Here is a 20,137-nt window from a genome sequence, read left to right as displayed (position 1 = left end):
TCAAATCCAGTTAATACACAATTTGGAAATCCAGGGTTTCATTAAAAAGCTGGTTATCTTCTCCACATCATTAGAACTACTGTCATGATGCTGGCCAAAGAGCACTAGGATAAGATAATCAAGGAGTCAAAGAGACATTGAATCTTGTTCCTAGCCAGTTTGGAGGTATCATCAGGCATCTTCTGACACTTCTGACTCAGACCTTGAAGAGGTCCTGTTCATCTAGCCTTTGGAAACATTATGATGTCCACCTGAAGAGTCAGAGTAGAAAACATAGGAATGCCTTGATGTATAGAGAAGCATTCAGTCTACACAAAACTAGTTTGTGGGGGCGGGGGGCGGGGAATGTAGCTGGAAATCAAAAGGGATCAATACTAACTGTAGTGTGAAAGTTCTCACCTTTTTTTTCTTCCATTCAATCATGTCTAATTCTTGAAGACTGCTTGGAGAAGTGCCCATAGTTTTCTTGAGGAGGTATACCATTGTCTCTTTCCTAAAATGACAGAAGGACTCTGGCCCCGAGATTACTCAACTGATTTTTCTAGCGGGACTAGAATTGATGGTCCCCCAGTTTCTAGCCTGATGTCTTAATCACTACACCAAACTGGCTCAGTTCTCACCTAGCCATGGAAAATGAATATGATAGCAAAGGTGGCCATTTGAAAACAAGGCAGGTGTAGACCACCCAATCCTTCCAGAAGAAAATGCCAAGCATCTGTGATGTAAAGGCAGAAAGAAAAACAAAATGCAAGCACTTTTGAACATTGTCTCAAAAGTGTTTTTCAAAAGACAGCCGGACTGTTTTTTTCCTTGAGGAAGAACAACAAAATGTTTCACTTCTCAACTGTCTCAACTGTCATTACCTGGAAGGATAGGTACCTTATCCTTCCAATCCCCCCCCTCCCCAATCAAACTGCTGAAGCTTCTTGGATGAGAAGTGAAACATTTTCTTCTTCATCCTCAAGGGGAAAAAAATAGTCCAGTCATTTAAAAAAGCACCATTGAGACAACTATGACCTGGATGACTGGGAATCTCCACAGACTTTTGAACATTATTTGTAGGGCTTGTTCTGCAATTTGTTGAGTAAGTGGTTACTTTTTTAACAACTATTAAATAATTACATTAATAAATAATTAAAAGAATTCCTGGAACTTGTATTGCTAATTTTTATTTTATTTTTTTTGACAAATCTTGCCTTGCCTCATGAACTTCACCAATAAGACCTCTCTTCTATTTAATTCTGTTATCTTTCAGCTTGGACTTTCTTTAGGACTACACCTGCTAGATTTTCATGTTTTAAATTTCATTTACTCTAGCTTGAGGGACCCAGGACACCTGCATTCAAGAGTTGGGATTTTCTAATTGAATGAAAAGGAATAAATCAAAGGCAGCTAGTTCAGATATCAATATTAATTTTTCTGTTGGACCTTGAGAATAAGCAGCTAAAGCATGGGAAGGGGCCATATGGGACTGATGTGGAAGCCATTTAATTAAGCTAGGAAATATCAATTTTAGAAATCCATATAGTCATTACATGATCACAAAAGATACAGATAACTTTAATGAAGGTGAATATATGTGTCCGGGATAATGTTGCAGGATCTAATCTGGGTCAGTCACCAGGACCAGACGGTTAGCCTTCCAAGCTTTCAGACTTGTGTTGGAGCCCATCCTCCATCTTTATCTCCATCTAGTGATCATCTGGAGTTTTGCAGCTCAGATTTGGCATCCTTAAGCAAAGATTTAAAATTTTATTCATTTCAAAAATATATGTTCTCCATTCCAACCTTCACTACAAAAGTAAGTAATCTGAGAGCCATGAGCCGCATGTAAAATCTTAAATATATTTTTTTCAAACTCCAAATGCTTCCAAATTTTAGATTCAAATGGTTTTTTTTTACCTTTTCCAGTACCTCCCCCCACGATTCAACTTTGTGCAAAATTTTGAAATGAGGTGGAAGACAAAAAATGAGAGAGAAGGAGAGAGAGTGCTTTTTCAGATAGGCTGTGTACAGTCAGAAACTGAGTAAGGAGGCTAGGAGAAAAACATCATAACCATTTCAGCCCAGCCTCCACCATGAAATGACTGCCCAATCCACTGCAGCACCACTTCTCTGAAAACTAGTAATGTGAATAAGGTACCTGATTGAAGTGGCCTTACTTGCTTCAGGAAGAAAACGGTACTGTTTTTGTTAAGTGAAGTACCATAGCTGTTCCTTAGGCTGTTTCAATTAAACCTTTCTTGAAGGACTTGTCTGCTAAAACTTGCCTACATGACTGATTGCCACTGATCATAGTCCATTGTAGAACCAATGTGAAATTGGAAAGTTTAGTAAATTTTCACATCTTATTAAGGAGGAACTTCATTAGTACACTGTGCATAAGGACTGTAACAGAAAGATAAGTTTCTCTTATATTACACAAGTTGTGTGTTATGGTCTGACTGAAATGTACTGCATTACATTCTGCATTATGACTAAACTGTGGGGGGGAGGGAGTCAAATCCCAGGATTTATACAACTCCCTGCTACCTTTAGTTGGAAGGCTGTTTACCAAAGTCTAGACTGCTGACATTTCAAAGTTTTTCTTTGCACATGCTTCTTGAAAGAGTCAATATCTGAGCACTAGCAGCTATTTTGAACCTTATAAACCTATTGGCCATTAAGGCAACTGATGTATTGACAGCTTGGCAGAAGACTGCTCCTTGGTCTCTTTCTCTTGCACAGGAGTTATTTTCTTGCCTCTCTGTAGCAGGTATCATATTGATTAGACTGATACTCTCAAGGCTGTCATAGTTTCCAGGTCCTCCCAAAAGGAAGGTTGATAAGTCAGGCTTTCCTATCCTAGTAAATTGCTAAGGAAATATTTTCTTTTCAGCAGAGAACTTTTTTTATAAATATAATTCTTCTAATTTTGATGCATTTTTTTTCTGTCCCTACTTATGCTTTATTATTATGTAAAGTTCCCTTCCCTAACACTCTCTTGCGTTTTTATTTTTTATTTTATTTTTCTACTGTTGCCACAGGGGAAATGCTTAAAGATTTTCCTGCTTGTGCCCTAGACCTCTTCTCTTCTGGTACTTTTGGAATCAGGCCCAGCAACATCCAATTAGCATTCAGCATCTTATACTTTGGCCACCTTGGGCTTCCATGGGTAGCTTAAGAGCTCCTTACACAGTTCTACTGTGCTACTGCATTTTGCTTCAGATGCAAAGCAGGAATATCCTCTGTCCTGATTCATACCTAGCTTTCAGTGACAACTATGTATTTAGTGACTCAAGATCCCTGATTATGAAACGGAGGATAATCATTTTCGATTACCTTTTCTTCTCATCCATTTCCTTCCAGAGTACAGAGGTCTGAAATATATTTTCATAGATTTCTGCAAAGAGCCACTGTGGAGCTATGATCTTTAATCATAGCCTCAATTTGTTACCATAATATAGATAATAACTTTAAAGAAAAAAGTTAAATGTCAGGGGAGATAATAATACCCTTCTGAGCTTTGTGTTTTCTGTGGACTCTTTATCAACCAAAACAGAATGGGAAAGAAACTGGTGGAAAATTATAGTGCATTAAAATAATCGGCTGTTACATTGATATTTCAGATTAAATTAATTATCTTCAGATTAATTGGATTTTTTTTGCTGATTACTAAAAAATAAAAGGGTAGGTCTATTTGAAATACATCTGAACTAATTATCAAGAAAGAAAGCATTCAAGAAATGCAAGGTAATATAAGCCTGTAAGACAGTACTGTAATGGTGTACAGGACAGAATTATGCCACTAATATAATGGCAAGTTTACCTGCAATATCATTACTAAGCTAATATAAGTAGAGAGACTTCTACGTTCATAGGGATTCTTTGCCTTTTTAAATATGTAAAGTCTGCTCTGTGGACATTGCCTTATTATATCTTCCAGTAATTTTTCTCTTCTTACCTACAATACTCCGATAGTAGTGTTCACACATATCATATATTTCCCCATGTATGTGTGAATATATGTTTATGTGTATACACACATGGACACATACATCATTGAAAAGCCAATTCCAACTTTTGATTGTAAAAGCCTCAAAGCTAAGAACCGTTTCTCTCCATTTTTTAAAAGAAATCTTGTCTTCACGCCAAAACAAGGCAGGAAATCTATTGACCTTTCAAAGTTTCTGCAGAGGACCCTTTTTGGTCTGAAGCTACAAGTAAAAGTCCTTTTATTGATAACTAAATGTTCATCTATACAGTCTTAAGTTATAGGGATAATGCTAGCCAATTACTCTATTAGTTATGTTGTAGAAGGAACCAATGTTTTCAAAGTACCAGTATGTTAAATATAAGATTTATGACTGTAATTATGCCATGAAAAAGACTTGCCTGCTAAATATTGTGATTTCTTGAAAAACTGGTAATTCTTCCACTATATCAAAAATAATGTTAGACAAAAATAAAGTTCATTTTATTTCTGTGGCGAATCTTTTTGGTATTAGCAGATTTGCAGTAAGATATGGCTATATTGCTTGATATTTGAGTTTATTAATATTGAGTAAAGTGTATACAAATATGCACATGCATTTTACAGGAAGGAGGCTTATCTATTAAAGAATGTTTTCCTCAATGAAATCACCCAGAATTTGTGGATCACTGTTGCTAATGGCATAGTTATTCTCTATTGGGAAGAGATGACATGTCTCATGATTTATTTTCATCTATTTTTTCACACCTTCCAAAATGAAAACACAAACGCAATGATTTGAGCTGGGGGGGGGTTGGGGGGGGAGATGTAAGAAGCAATGTGTATGTGTACCAATTAGTGGGTGGAGCTTTTCCATACATAAGTTTACCAATTAAATATTTACTGACTTTTGACCTTTTAAATCTTGAATTAAGAAACTTAATACCACTTAATACCATGTTTTCACTAAAGAGTCTGTATTTACAGAGGTGGAGAAATACAGTTATTTTGAGAAATAGATTATTTTTTTTTTTATTTTTTGCAATTGTTTTGCTATACATGGCCATGGAGAGATTGTTATTCATACAAATATGTGATGTACACAGCAATCCTGCCTCTCTGAAATTTTGTACTATTTATTTTTATAAGATCTGTTCAACTGATGCTTCTCTAATAATAAAAAGCTCTTTGATCCTATAGAAAATTCTATTAATAGAATAAGGAGGAATACAATTAGAATTAGAATAGTTTATTGATTGGTCTTGTGACCTTATCAATAAAGCACATAATCTGGTTCCAGGATAAAATATATAGAAAATATTTCTGTGATAATACAATGAACGCAATCAGATAAGTGAATCTCCCTTGTAGGATACTCCAATTGGTTTGATGTAAAGGGTTCTTAGCTCAACTTTTGTAATTAAAGAAGGAAAATGTTTTTCAGTTATTCTTGTCTGCATGCCCTCCGTGGAACCCAGTTCATTTAAGATAAGTGGGAGAACTTTAAAAGCAGAATTGGGAATGATACATACTATAAGGGACAGTGTTTAGTTTGACTAATTCTTTCTGGATCAAAAACTTATCCACACTTTAATACCAATAAGAAGCAACATTTTACTTGCTTTTTAAGCAATATTATTTTGCTGCATAACTCGGACACTGAAGTGTTCACATGACATTGTTTTCAATATATATGGTTCTCTTCCCTGTTCTACATCAGGGATATACAATATGCCCAGTGAAGAAATAAGGACATGTAGAATTAGTGAACAAAAATTAAAATATAATGGTTCTCCTTTACTTATTATATTACGAATTATATGGAAGAGTTTGCTAAATAAACAAAGAACCACATGCTAACCTGCAAAATAAAACACTCAGAAATCATTGGATAATGTGATATTTTTTTTCTGTGCTTTTCTGTTCTTTTGTTTTTGACTTACAATACATGACTGCTTCCATCATTTTTCCCCCCTTTCCAAAAGGCAAGTATGCCATGCGGGACCTGGTTCACCGGCTTCCAGGAGGTAACAACAGTAACAGTTCAGCAAGCAAAACCATGTCTGATGATACCGTAACTGCCATTTGCTGCACCTTGCATGAAGTCATCACAAAAAATATGGAAAATGCCAAGGCCTTACGAGATGCAGGAGGAATTGAGAAACTTGTTGGCATTTCCAAAAGTAAAGGAGACAAGTACGTTTTGCCAATCATCGTCTGCCTTTTGGCTGTAATTTATAGTCAACACTAATGATTTTCCTGGAGTCTTATCGTTTCTATTGCGTGTTAGAAAACTTCACAGATAATGGCAGATGGGTGGAAGATAATAAGCAATCTCACATCAAAGTGTGTGGCACTTGTAGTCTTAATTTGGATCTGTGGCATTATATTGATTTATCAAAAGAAACTTGCCGTTTAATTTTTAGCTATTCTGGTCAGCAATCCAGCAATCTGATAACTGCAGCTGCTATTCAAAATAACAGATTTGTTCAAGAAAATGTTTAAAAAGTACTCCATTCCCAATATATTTAGGCTACTGTCTGTGATGGTCAAAAAAGAGTGGAATACATCAAGTGTAGAAGCAAATATCCAGAGTAAATAATATTTACATAATGCTGAGAGGTTGCAGTGATAACTAAACTTATTAATACTGCCAGGTAGAATGCTCAAAAAATAAAAATAAGCCAGGTAGGATGCTCGAAAAATAAAAATAAATCCCAAGAACTTTGGGCTCACATCCTACCCAGAGGAAAAGCAAAGCACTGTTGTTAATTTCATAGCTGTAATCTGTCTTTTGTTGAGTCTCATCTTCCAGAACCTTTCTTTTACATTCTGCCTTCCCAAATCCTTTTGTGTATTCAAGTAAAAACTTATGGTAAACTTATTGAAAAGCTGCATGCGTATAAAATTCTAAATCAAGATTTATTTCAACCATAGTTTGTTGAACAAGTCAGACTCTGTTGCAAATGAATGAAGTTGCTAGTTCATCCTTGGCTTGTTTTGCCTCTTTCTTATCCAAGTACAAATTTTGGGCAGATCATAAATGCAAACCAGGAATAAACAAGACTATATTAAGATGTTGGATTCTGACATAAGTATAAGGCACACTTAAAACAAATGAGTATTCATAAAATGACAATATGGTATTTCTCAGGTTCAAGTATCACACTAATTGAAAAACAAACCACATTATGATTAGGGTTAGGGCTAATAACCACATTAGGATTAGGATTAGGGCTAATGGTTTCATCCTTTCTCTCTTAATCTGTAATAAATTTGATTTTCAAAAAAAAGTTCTGTTCTATTTTCCAAAGCATATAACAACTACCTTCACCTCAGCAACTTTAAGATGTATGGACTTCAATTCCCAGAATTCCCCAACCAATCATACTGCTGCAGCTTGCTGGGGAATTCTGGGAGATGAAGTCCACAGAACTTAAAAGTTGCTGAAGTTGAGAAACACTGTCATATAATATTGATTGAACCAATGAGTGCTTTTCAGTTTCTCATATGTGTCATTTTTTTAAATTCCCTAATAGGCACTCACCAAAAGTAGTGAAGGCAGCATCTCAGGTCTTAAATAGCATGTGGCAATACAGAGATCTGAGAAGTCTATACAAAAAGGTAAGACTTATTTTTCATGTTATCTATTACATGAAGATTTCTTGGCTAGGAACTTTATAATGAAAATTAGTAATGAATCTAACATTTAAAAAGCCCTGAAAATGTTACTACCTCTTCCAGTCTTTACCCCTAATTTCAGTCTGCCATATGTGGATACAGTAATGGTACCAGATTTTATAGGCAAATGTCCTAATTTGATTTTAAAATGGATTTTTTTTGTAAAACCTGAAGCCTTGTCCTTATGAAATTCAAAGATAAATTATAAAAAAAGGCAAGTTAAGTTTAAATATATGATATGGTTAGGATCATTATCTTATTTAAAAAAAAAAAGAACAATGAATTTTCATTGTGCGTAGTAGAGCATAAGCATATCTTACAAAAATTTGGTATAACCAATAAACTGACCAGAGACATGGCTGCTATTAAGGATCTTTCAGAAATAATCTTAAATATATCCTAAATGGCATTCTAATTGGGATCTATGCTTTTTAATATAACTTCTAAAATATAACTTATATGGATGGCAATAATTTTTTTACACAGTGCCGATAGAACCAAAGTGATCCTTGTTAGCTACTTCATGGAACTGAATGACCCACAGCAATTTTAGAATCTACTCTCTATCGTTTGATCTAAGTTTGGGCTCTGTTTTAAAAATCTGAACCATTGGTATTTTTTTTTCTTCCCATCTATTTTACTATGGGACACTGTAAGGAAAGCAATGAAGAACTATGTCCATTGCTTTGCTAATAGATTGCTTTTTAGAGCTTCGGGTTGGCTAAAAGAGAAATAAGTTAGTTTTCATAGTTTTTATTAATGTAAGTTATTCTAGAGTATCTCCAATGTGAGTTAAGACAAGTTTGCCCATCTCTAAAAATTCTACAGTAGTGTATGATAAGATTCAAAATCATTTTTCTTCTTTAATAGCATTTGTGTAATGTTGTTGCCAATAAATAAAAAGAAAATCTTTACTGAAAGATTGATCTTGTTCTTGAAGGCAACAATGATTTCATTCTTGTATTCCATTCTTGTATTTTTAAATGTTCAATTATAACCAGAATAATTACATTATTCTGCAAATATACACTGTTTCAAATGCACAAACTGGGGATTTCCTAAAATCTTTTAACAAAAAGATTTATATTAATTAATTAATTTAATTAATCAGTGCCACATTTGTCTCATATACACATCAGCATTGAAGAATAAGCTTGTTTCATTTTAACTATATTGGGGCATGTTTTCACAAGAAAACTTCAAACTATGCAAGAAAAAAAGATGTAGATCCTAAATATTATAGATGGGAGAGCCACATTGGAGAGTGGAGAGAGAAATAGCAAATAAAGTTTCCATTTCCCCTTTTAAGCATGTACATCAGCCTATGAAATTTTATGTGCAAAAAGAATCTCTAAATTGTTTGAGTAGCAAAATGGCACTTGAGATTCAGTGAAAATAAGTGCAAACTGCTAACCTCATATGTTCATTCATAAGATATCAATTAGCTGTAATACCTAAGTGTAAAATCTTAGAGGACATAACTCACTGGGATGGATCAAGTGCTGCCCCTTTGCTGACAATAGAAAGACATCTTTATGCCATAAAGGAAGATTCAATATTAGGTGCTTTTAGATTTTAAGTAAGATAGCATATATCACAACAGTATACATCTGCTTTAGAAATCGATACAATACACCCTGTAAAATATTGGCCCTTCCTTTATAAAAAAAAGATTAGTTGATAGTGTACAAAAAGAAAGAACCCAAAGGTTTGCCTTTTTGATGAAGAATTATAAGATTGTCGCCTATATGGTGAAGAAATGAGTAAATTGGTTTTCCTTTATATAGCAAGAATAGAAAATAAAAACAGGTAAATATATTTAGGCAAAATGTAAAATTTAGCAATATATAATGTTTTGAATTCAATGCTGCAAAAGTGGATGGCTACTAAATGGATTTAACTTGATTGATAGTTTTGATAGTTACACTGAAGTTTCAAGTTTAGAAATAACACAGTTCTAATTATAAAATGCTGGGAATAAAAATGCAGAAGGCTGTCTATGCTCCATCCATGGTCATCTGATTGGCTGCTGTTTAAAGCAGAATACCAGAATATTGTTGTTGACTTGTTATCTAAATTTAAATAAAGAGCTTTTTATGTTTTTATATCTTGAATTGGCTTCTCAAAACTTCTCTGTCTCACACACATACACACTGCATCATCTATGTGAGCAAGCAACTCAGTGAGATTTATTTTCATTATATGATCCTTTTGTCTCTTGATCCTTAAAGTTCAATAAATAAAGAAGTTACTCTGTTCTCCAATGATTTTCCCATAAGTGAGACTGAAGAAGAAAAATGTGCAAAAGTTGTTACTGGCATGTTCAGTTGTGAAGAAGACAAATACCAAGTTGGTTGAGGCAGTCTGGTTCCTCAGCTTCTATGCTGAGAACAGTAGAAATAATTTCAATTGTAGGGTTGACTGGATATCATTTATTCATGACTGACATGTCATTAATTATTGTCATCTTTGACTAAGTTAGCAATATTTTAGTAGTAAAAAGTTTTTAAAGCGTTTGCATTGAACATTTCTCATTTCAACATTCACTTCACATTTGATATAGTTGAACAGGAACATTCATATTATTTTAATGGCGTTCAGGGATCTTTGGTTCTCCTGACTGCTAATTCTGTGCACCATTGTCCTTTCATTTTCCTTACCTTCCCATTCCCTTCTGTTCACTATACATATTTCAATTTAGCCATAAAATGCTCCTCCCCCTTAAAAAGTGTGCAGTCTCATTTTGAATTATGTGCAGCTTCAATGTAGTTTTTGAACAAATTTGAATATAGAGTATGCTTTGTAATAAGCCAGCCTGAATGTTATCAAAGCCTTATATAACAATAATTAAGTCCACATTCTCTAGAAGCACTAGCTGGGATATCCTCTTGAAACCAAGATGAAGAAACGGGTGTAGAATCAACTTGAGACTGTGAAAGTGATCGTTTAGAACAAATGCTGTTTAGAACAAACAGTTTAGTGTAGCTATAAATATGAAGGTCAGTCTGATTGCTCAAAAATGTCATCTTCCTTGTATTTTGACTAAACATAAGTTTGCTCGCCATCTGTGACAGGGTAAGCAACAATGAGTACTTCATCTCAATTTTAGTCCTTTTACTAAAATCTATTAAATGAAGAATATTTGTAATGCAAAGTGAAGTGTCAGCCTCTGATATAATTTAGAAAACCTTTGGGCCCTACAGAGACCTCAGAAATTGAAAACAGAAATTCATGGTATGTCTGGAACTAAGCCCATCTGCTCAGGATAAAAAATGTAAGTCGGGGTGACAGACAGTACCCTGGCAACTGGAGAGAGCAAGGATCAAATTTAATAGTTTTCTTTGTGTCACCCTAACATGAAAAGACAAGGTTCCTAACCCCAATTATCAACCACCCAGTCACTGGGAATTGGCAGCATATAAATTTAATAATTATTATCAGATAATTTCCTTCTCAGAGTAATGTAATTTGCTGCCAAAATGTGAACACCACAAGTCTCCCTCAAAGTTACCTTCCCTGATTTAGTCCATCACTGACTCCAAACATTCACAGCTATCATTATTTCACCTGCTTCTCCTGAAAAAAAGAAAGAAGCAATTGCCTAGTGCAAGAATCATGCCTACTGAAGAAATGCATGGAGGGGGAAAAGCTGAATATAATTCTGTGGCATAAGGACAGCCACTAAATCATCACTGTGCACTTGTATAAAGAGAATAATGTGCAATTATTAATTTTAAAGTTTTTGTTTTGCTTTGAATATAGTCTTTGTTGGGAACAGTTTGCACTGCATTTTCTCTGCTTTGGAACCAGTCTGAATCAGTAATTATCAATGTAATCTATTTCTAATTATAATTTAAATGGTTACAGTTGTAAAAAATGTAGCCTAGTTCCCATATTTCTATATTTCTGTTTGAAAAAAGAAATCTCACTGGAATACATGATTGATTGACTGACTGATTGATTTATGGCAGCGGGTGGCCCCAGACTTCAGAGTGGCTGAGGACAGAGGATTTTCACCTACCCATCATTCTGAGTCATGGCACGCTCAGCATTCCCTCTCCCAGAACCAAGAAACCAGAATCTATTCCCAGACCCAGGTATTCTGGCTGTCAGCTGATGAGTTTTGATTTGTGATTTTTTTTCTTTAATTCTTATTTATTCTAAAATTTATATGCCACCAACATGCCTTATTTAAATGTGTCACATTAAATATTGGCACATTTAAAACAATAAATAGAATTGAATGCATTCCTAGATTAGCACTGCAACAGCAATAAAGAGTTACTTAAACATTGATATAAATCAAAATACAATTACAGAAAGCAATGCGTAGAATACATGTTAATATCACTTGCAGCGTCAATTAAATCTTCATGTCACTTGTATGAGCAGTGAATTATTTTCCTTAGTGACTGTGGAAATGAAGTTAATATGATAATATAAAGCAATGCAAAAGACTAGTATGCTTAGTTTGTTCAGTCCCTTTTTTCTATGTAATCCTTCTCCATTATATGATAGAACTGATATATTTCTGTAATCAGCCATTTGCTCAATACTAGATTGTTTTTTAGCAGGGGGAAAAAATCAAAACATAGCAATATTCTTTATTTTTCTTAATTTTTTTATTTGATAAAGGGTATGAATACAAAATTTATTTGACTTTTCTCTTTTGAAGCATTCAAGGTCATATGAAAAATAAAACAGAATTACAATCCTGCTAAGAAATATTACTGTTGCACTTAGCATCTTGGTTTGAATGTTGTATTGGTTACTGCCTTTCTGTTTTACCTCCTGGCTATATGCTATTCTGATATTTTTTACACAGAATTATATTATGAAAATAATATAAACATGGCACTTTAAATTGTCTGAAATGCATTACAGAAATATTATTAATTTTATTACAATACTGGTAGTCCTCGATTTACGACCACAATTGAGTCCAAAATTTATGTTATTAAGTGAGTTTTGGCCCATTTTATGACCTTACTTGTCACAGTTGTTAAGTGAAACATTGCAGTTGTTAAGTTAGTAACACGGTTGTTAAATGAATCTGGCTTCACCATTGACTTTGCTCGTCAGAAGATCGCAAAAAGTGATCATGACCCCAGGACACTGCAGCTGTCATAAATCTGATCCGGTTCGGTTGCTAAGGATCCGAATTTTGATCATGTGATCATGGAGCTGCTGCAACGTTCATAAGTGTGAAAAACGGTCATAGATCACTTTTTTCAGTGCTGTTGTAACTTTGAACTTTTGTAAAACGAAGACTTCCTTTATTTAATCCAATCATTCCCCAAAGTTTCCTCTATGTACATGTTTAATGTTTGCTGCCATCTTTAATAACTGTCCTAGATGTCACACTGCCCACAGAAATCAGATGGCAGGTAGGCAGACAGGCAGGCAGACACATTGATAGATTGATTTAATCAAACATACCGTATTTTTCAGAGTATATGATGTACCTTTTTCCCCAAAAAAAGAGGGTGAAAATCTGGGTGCGTCTTATACTCCGAATGTAGCCCCACCCAGCTTCTCAAATTGAGGTTTCAGAGGCTGAAAAAAGCATCAGAAAAGAAGCTTCAGAAAAGAAGCCCCCAAACAGAGCTTTAGAAAAGAAGCCCCCAAACAGAGCTTCAGAGGCTTTTTTTCTGAAGCTGTTTCGGAGGCTTTCGGAGGCAGGAAAAAAAGTTTTTTCTGAGAGTTTCAGAAGTTTCAGAGGCAAAAAAAAAAAAGCAAAAAAAAAAAAAGCAAGGCACAGAGCTCACAACCAATGAACTTGTTGCTAAAATTCACCTCTGGGAACAGCTGATTGGGGATATTCCAGGAGGCCGATCCACCTGTCAATCAGCTTTTTTCTTATTTTCGTCCCCAAAAACTTAGGTGCATCTTATACTCCGAAAAATACTGTACTAGTTTACAACTGGCATGGCATAGTTACTAGTAGACCCATTCCAGGTTTGTGAAAGCTATGCAACTTGTTGCCTACTCACAGGTTACCTCAAATGGATTGTCCTCGATCTCTTGTGCTTTTAAGAAAGAATTTGGTACTAAACCTCTTCCTGGCAGTTGCCTTCCAGCATTTTTAAACTATTCAGGAGCCTTCTTTAAACAGATGTCAGCTGCTCCTTTTTCTAGCACCAGCAAAATGTTCTTTCTATGCAGTTTCATAGAGATACAGTAAGATATAAATATTAAATTCCTATCCATTGGCAGGTTAAAAAAGAAATACCCTAATGTAGGATTAATTGTAGATGGAAGAAGAATGGAATAGATATGCTGTATGCATAGTTATTCTTAATGAATAAAAGCTAAACTTTAAATCAAGTAGATCAGTTTACATCATTTAAGATGTTTTAAAATATGGAGATTATTGCACCAAGATAATACAATTTATACGTATTTTGATCTAGCAAAAGTACAATATGTGCCTGGGACAGCCTTTTCAACTACTATCACAAACAGCTTATACAGATTCCAGGACATCAGCTACATGCAATTTTTCTGAGTTTTCAGGAAAACTAGTTCCTCACTCTGGGGGAGACACTGCCATCAGCAAAAGTAACCATAATCAACTTTGGAGTTTTTATGGTGATAGCCCTCAACTTTGGAGTTTAATGTGCTATGAAATGCTTGTTTCCTTCTTTCACTTTTGGTTGTATCTTTGAAATGGTATATAATTTAATTAATTTTAATTTATTCAATTTGTATCCCGCCCTATATATAAATAAGCTCCATATAAATGGAGCTTATTTCTCTATGCCTGTTGGTTGATGACTGGTTGGTCAGAATGCCAGGCTTCCAGGTATTTCCAGGCTTGGCTTAAAATGTCACCTTTTTTCCAGTTGAATTTGTGGTTGAATTTCTTGAAAATTAAAAGTGGTGGTGGTGGTAATTTTAGTTGTTGTTGCATTTTTGTTTTGATGGCCCCAAAGTTCTTAAAATAATTGCTGAAAAATCAGGAATCATCATGTCCAATGCTGTAAAGGAAAAGAATAATATAAAATCTAAAATAAGGTTAATATGTATTTTAAAATTATAATAGGATGCTTAAATATTACATTGAAATATATTTAATAACTCCTTCGCTAAACAGGAAAAAAGTGAAAATATAATCCCTGTTCATGTTATTGACATGCCAGTGCATATATCTAACCCTATCCCTTTATAAGAAATAAAAGTGATGATTTCTGATTCTAAACCCTAATTCAAATATACTGGTAATATGAAATAGATTATCAGGTTCCAAAAGACAGCAATTATCATGCCCCTAAAGAATCTTCCCCAAATGAGGAGGACCAGGATGAAGAACCCGGAGAAAGCTGAATCCCAAGCAGTCATTGTGGGGGAACATTAGAACCATTGCTCCTGGCAGTTGACTTGCCTATGAGATGAAAGCCCATCTATTTGGTCCATGGAAATCACTGGGAGCTAGAAAACCAGTAGGTTAAATAAAGAGCCTGATGCATAGAAAAGTCTGTTACAGACAGAATAGCCCAGAGCTGCAGATCAGACCAGTTCAGAATTGTGTGCACCTATTTAAAGATTTATCCAAATGCCATTCAGACCTGGAATAAGCCCTGTATCTAATCCCTATCTCAAAGCCTTCTCAGAAACCTCAACTTTGTCATGACACTATATACTTGTTACTTGGACTGTTTCTACTAGTGAAATCAGACTGAAGAGGACTCAGCCAAGGGTGTAAAAGAGAGGGAGAAATGATATGGGAAGACAAAGACTGCTTCACAGAAAGTGAAGCATAAAAATCACCTGACATTCACTATTACATTTGGACTGTTTTGGAGTGGTACTGCACAGCAACAAAATTCTAAACTGACAACTTCTTTATCTTGAGATTTGCCTCCTTGGCATTCGGAAAGGGTAGGAACTATATTTAATTTGTTCATTTGCCACAGATTGCTAGAATCCAATCAGAATGGCATATGTGCAGCCTCAAACTCAAATGCGTCTCAGGCATCTAGCTAAATATCTTATTAAAGAAAATAAATTGGCTTTTTTGAGAAAAAGAACCAGTTGAAAATATATCTTCCCTTTGTAATTGATAGTTGATATTGTTTTATGATACGATATGTTTTATGTGATTTTGCTAATAATGTATGTTGATAGACTTTATTATTTTAATTCACGTTTGTGTATTTGAGTGAAGATAGGGTACTGATTTTTAAGTAAAAGAATACTGGATTAGGAGTTTGCTTGAGATTTTTTCTTTCCTTCTTATCTGGTTGTAAGAGAGGAAGCTTGGAAGCAGCATTCCCATGTCTCCAGACAAGTAATTTGTGATGTCGAAACTGTTAGCACCAGCCATCTGTCCTGCTGTATATTGCCAAAATCTTGTAATGTTTTACCTACCACCAAAAGATCTCCCCACCCCATCCTGGGTTCATTCACTTAAGGAATTCTTCTTTTGAGGAAACACATCCAGAGCAGTTTTTCCATGTTCTTCACATGGCAAAGTACAATAAATAAAATGTTCATCATTTAATACACGCCAGATTATGTTTTGGTTATTAAATAATAGGGATTTTATTCAAATGTTATTAAAATCAGACAGATTTTGCAGTTATTAAATATATGTTGAAACACTATTAAAGAAGCTATATTAAAAAAATCAAAATTTCTTATAAAGCAATAGAGATAATTGATTAAAGCAGATATATTCCAAATTGCAAGTATAAGAATCTGTACAAATGTTGACAATCGGTGAACCTACATCAGATGTTTTAAGCACTAGCCAAAAAAAAAAAAAAAAGCCTAATAGCATATAAAATAAGAATTGTGTGCAAAGGAGGGGGGGCACAGTGGCCTAGAAATGAAGATGCTTGCCTCTCATTTGGAAGGTTGAGAGTTCAATCCTACGTAGCAGCAGATATTTCTCTCTCAAGAGAAAATGTCTGCTGTGAACTCCCCATAGGTGTCAGGAAGAGCATCTGGTCAGTAAACACTCAGCTCAATTCAGTCGCCCCAACTCTACCCCAAATTAAGGGATTACGGGATTGTAAAAAAAAAAAAATAGAGAGGAAGAAAAACAGAGAGAGAAGAATACACTCACACATGTCTTTGCCTCAAATTGTACTGAGGCTATATCAATTTAAATCCCAGCATTTGAATTTAAGTAGGTTGGTTTAAACAGTTAATCTCGTCAAACTTTATTTTTGAATGTTGCAATATAGAATAAGCAATAATCCTTATGTTTTCCCATCTAATATTTTTGTCAATCCTCATTATTTGGGATTGCAAAAGAATAAAGATTGATATCATGTCATCCTTTCTTGAATATATCATTGTGGCATAAAGCAAACACTAGATTAGTTCAGATTGTTAGTTTCCTCTTGGTGTAATTTTCTATTCCTTTATTTGCCATAGGTGACTTATAAAAATATAATAACATGGATACCCAAATTATACAGACAGTGTAGGGTCATAGTCTATAGGGAATGTGGATTGCATATGCCTTATAATTAGGCTTATTATCCAGGCAGTGGAGGTTGACTAAAGGGTATTTCATGAAAAAAGCACAACACAAGAATGCTGTGTTTTTATCCTTTTAGTCAAATATATGGAATATTAACATTCTCAGATACACTTCTAAGACAATTGTACTGTATATTAAAAAATTATTGTATGACAGTTTAAAAATTTGGCATTTGCTAAAATGTTGAATATGCTCTTAGTTGTTTATGCCAAGGCTGCTGAATGTGGTGCATTCCATAAAGCCAAGACATTTACTTGACTGCTAAAATGTAGACTTAGAATTGCAACAAATTTTAGGATGCTTTGTAGCTTTGGTTATTAAAAGATTGTATCACTGCAGAGAGTAGGATGTGTTCTTTTGATCTTTCTCTAAGACAGATAGAAATGCTCTTTATGGTACATCACTCTGAATAATTGACTGACAACCTTCCTTTTGAAGTTAGTTATTCAATGAAATCTCAGACTTGCTTTAGGCAAGAGAATTGAGACAAGATGTCTGAAGGGCTTATGTAGGTCAAGGCTGCAGTTACTTTCTGTTGTGTTCAAAAGTAGATGAATGTGGCTTTCAAAAAAGTCTAATATTTCTTGGTTAAAATTTATATGGCTTATACCAAAATGATCTTTTCAAACATGGTAGTGTCCTTCCATTGACTAGAGCAGGGGTGGGGAACCATGGCCCTTTTATGACTTGCAGACTTGAACACCCAGAATTCCTGACAAAAAAGCCATAAAAGGGCCATGTTTCCCCACCTCTGGACTAGAAGAACTAAAATCCAGTTGTTCTCTCCATTGAAGAAAGCAAATTTTACCAATTACACTTTCTTCTGCTAACTGCCATGCTACCTCTGGTACACTACAAAAACAACAAAAATAACTTTTCCAGCTGCAGCATTATCTGGTTTCCGTGCTTATATGCATATGTTTTGTAACTTGCTATTATTAAGCTGTATGTCTCAAGCAGAGGTTGCATCCACAGAGCTGTGTCCATGACCAGGTAAAACAAAAGCCCGCTTGCTTTGTAGCCTGGATTCTGTCCATCTTTTTATCATAGAAAATGTTGAATTGAACTTACTATGTGCTTAAGGTATGTGTTAAAAATAGACATATGATAGATACTCCAGCTCTGTATATCATAATATCTGTATATATCATAAGATATAGCACCCAGTGATAGTCATAGGATACTATATAAAAGCAATCCACATAAATCATAATAGAATACTAAATAAAATCAGTCAACATAAATCATAAGATACAAACAGCAAAGTTATAGTCATAAGAAGCTAAGGAAATAGTTAATAGGAAAGATGAGAAGGATAGTAGCCCTTCTAGGTGGTTTGATATCCCAGGACGTAAGACAGTGCTGTGGAATTAGTTGTTTAGCAGACTGATGGTGGGGGAGGGGGAGAACTGTCCTTGTACCTAGTTGTTTGGGCGTGCAGTGCCCTGTAGGGTCATCTACAGTTTATGTCCAGGATGGGAGGGTCTGTAGATATTTTCACAGCCCTCTTTCTATCTCGTGCAGTATACAGGTCCTCAATGGAAGGCAGACAGATTGCAATTGGTTTTTTTTTTTTGCAGACCTAACTATCCATTGAAGTTTGTGTCTGTCTTGTTTGGTTGCTGTGCCAAACCAGACAGTTAGAAATGCAAATATATCTATTTATATCATTTTATATCTGTTAAGGAAATAGGGGGTGGGGGGTATGTTGTATTGTTATTCCAGTCATATTTTACATGGAGAGATGAAACTATACTGCTGCTATGAAACCATTTCCAACTTCTTTGGGCTATATTCCTCCTCGTTGTGCTAAAATAAAATCAAACTCTTAAGGGAAATTAAAATGACCAGTGCATGCAGCTAGAAAACAAATTCTTCTAGAACTTTATGAGTCCATGAAACTAATAATTTCAGCTCTTTCATATTCAGTGTAAGCAAGCTATATTGTTCAAAAATCAGCAGAGGGAATAATGGTTTATTAGGTTTCTTGCTCACAATATTGAGGGATAGAGAATTATCTCATTATTATATGAATGCAGATATATTCATTTGGGGGAACCTATTTCTGTGGTGCAAGTTTTAGTTAATTTAATCTCCATCCCAGGATTGCACTCTTAAATTAAAGAGGAGGGAGGTTATTTTACACACAATTAAGCAGGCTGCCCAACTGCTCTCTCTGTACCAAGTTAATTTAAATAGTGGTCTTTCTTCTAAAACAATAGCACATACTTTTTAAAAAGCTATATCTCACTTAAGGAAAGTGTTCTTTTAAATTCTCCAAAAGATATCGTTTTATTCTTGGTTTACCAGTTAATTGCGGCCCTTTAGCAAGGATGATTCATGCCCCTTTTTTTCATTTTGTTTGTTTTTCTGTCACAGGCTTTAATGCAAGCAACCTTATTCAGTTGTTTTTGTGCTGTTTTAGATGCCAGTTATTCTTTGTTTCAATTCATTTCTTTTGTTAGAGAGTTTAATTTTTTCTGAGGAAAAGGTATAAGAGGGAGTGCCTGGTTTGGAAATGAAAATTCAGTAACAGTGTTGGCCTTCTTATTCATAATACATCCTATTAACTTCATTTTGTTATTATTTGGGCATAATTATTGTATTTGCTCTAAGGTCTATAGTTAGATTTCTGATTTGCTGAAGAATGTATATAGTGTTATCTTTCGAATGAGTCAGTTAATTTCACAATTTCAATAAACTCCATGATCTCCCAGCTGTTACATATCTACACTTTACACCATTTTTCAAAGAGATTTAGACAGATTGCAAAATGCCATTGAGCTACAGATAATTTTGCATGTACCCTGCATGATATAAACAATTTTGAAAAATTACTGCAAGAAGTGTTAGCTGTGCTTTTATAGAGCTTTTATATAACTTATGATTCTTGTATGTCTGACATTCTATCCTTTGGGTTTTATCTGACACACTAGTCTTTTTGTATACATCAGTATGTTATTGATTAGATTAAGTCTTGTCATCCTTGCATTCACAATAGGAAAATCAAT

General features: G+C 34.6%; 1 protein-coding gene across 21 annotated transcripts in view; it reads left to right on the top strand.

Annotated features, from left to right (window-relative positions):
* CTNND2 (catenin delta 2) overlaps nt 1–20,137 on the top strand; it is a 479,927-nt gene that overhangs the window by 425,294 nt on the left and 34,496 nt on the right. For 11 of the 21 annotated variants that reach the window (XR_015733586.1, XM_087891292.1, XM_034411880.3 and 8 more), the window contains 3 exons: nt 5,938–6,148; nt 7,492–7,576; nt 11,605–11,730. Coding sequence is in view for 17 of the 21 variants with exons in the window: in XM_087891292.1 (XP_087747418.1) it covers nt 5,938–6,148; nt 7,492–7,576; nt 11,605–11,730 (422 nt within the window). In the remaining 4 variants the exon portion in view is untranslated. The remainder of the gene's footprint in view (nt 1–5,937; nt 6,149–7,491; nt 7,577–11,604; nt 11,731–20,137) is intronic. The other 10 variants (XR_015733589.1, XR_015733588.1, XR_015733587.1 and 7 more) reach the window with 1 other exon arrangement.

This window comes from Pantherophis guttatus, chromosome 3 (assembly GCF_059756535.1).
Source record: "Pantherophis guttatus breed Tessera chromosome 3, ASM5975653v1, whole genome shotgun sequence".
Classification (NCBI taxonomy): domain Eukaryota; kingdom Metazoa; phylum Chordata; class Lepidosauria; order Squamata; family Colubridae; genus Pantherophis; species Pantherophis guttatus.
Note: the sequence above shows the minus strand (reverse complement) of the source record. Positions and strands in the feature narration are given on the sequence as shown.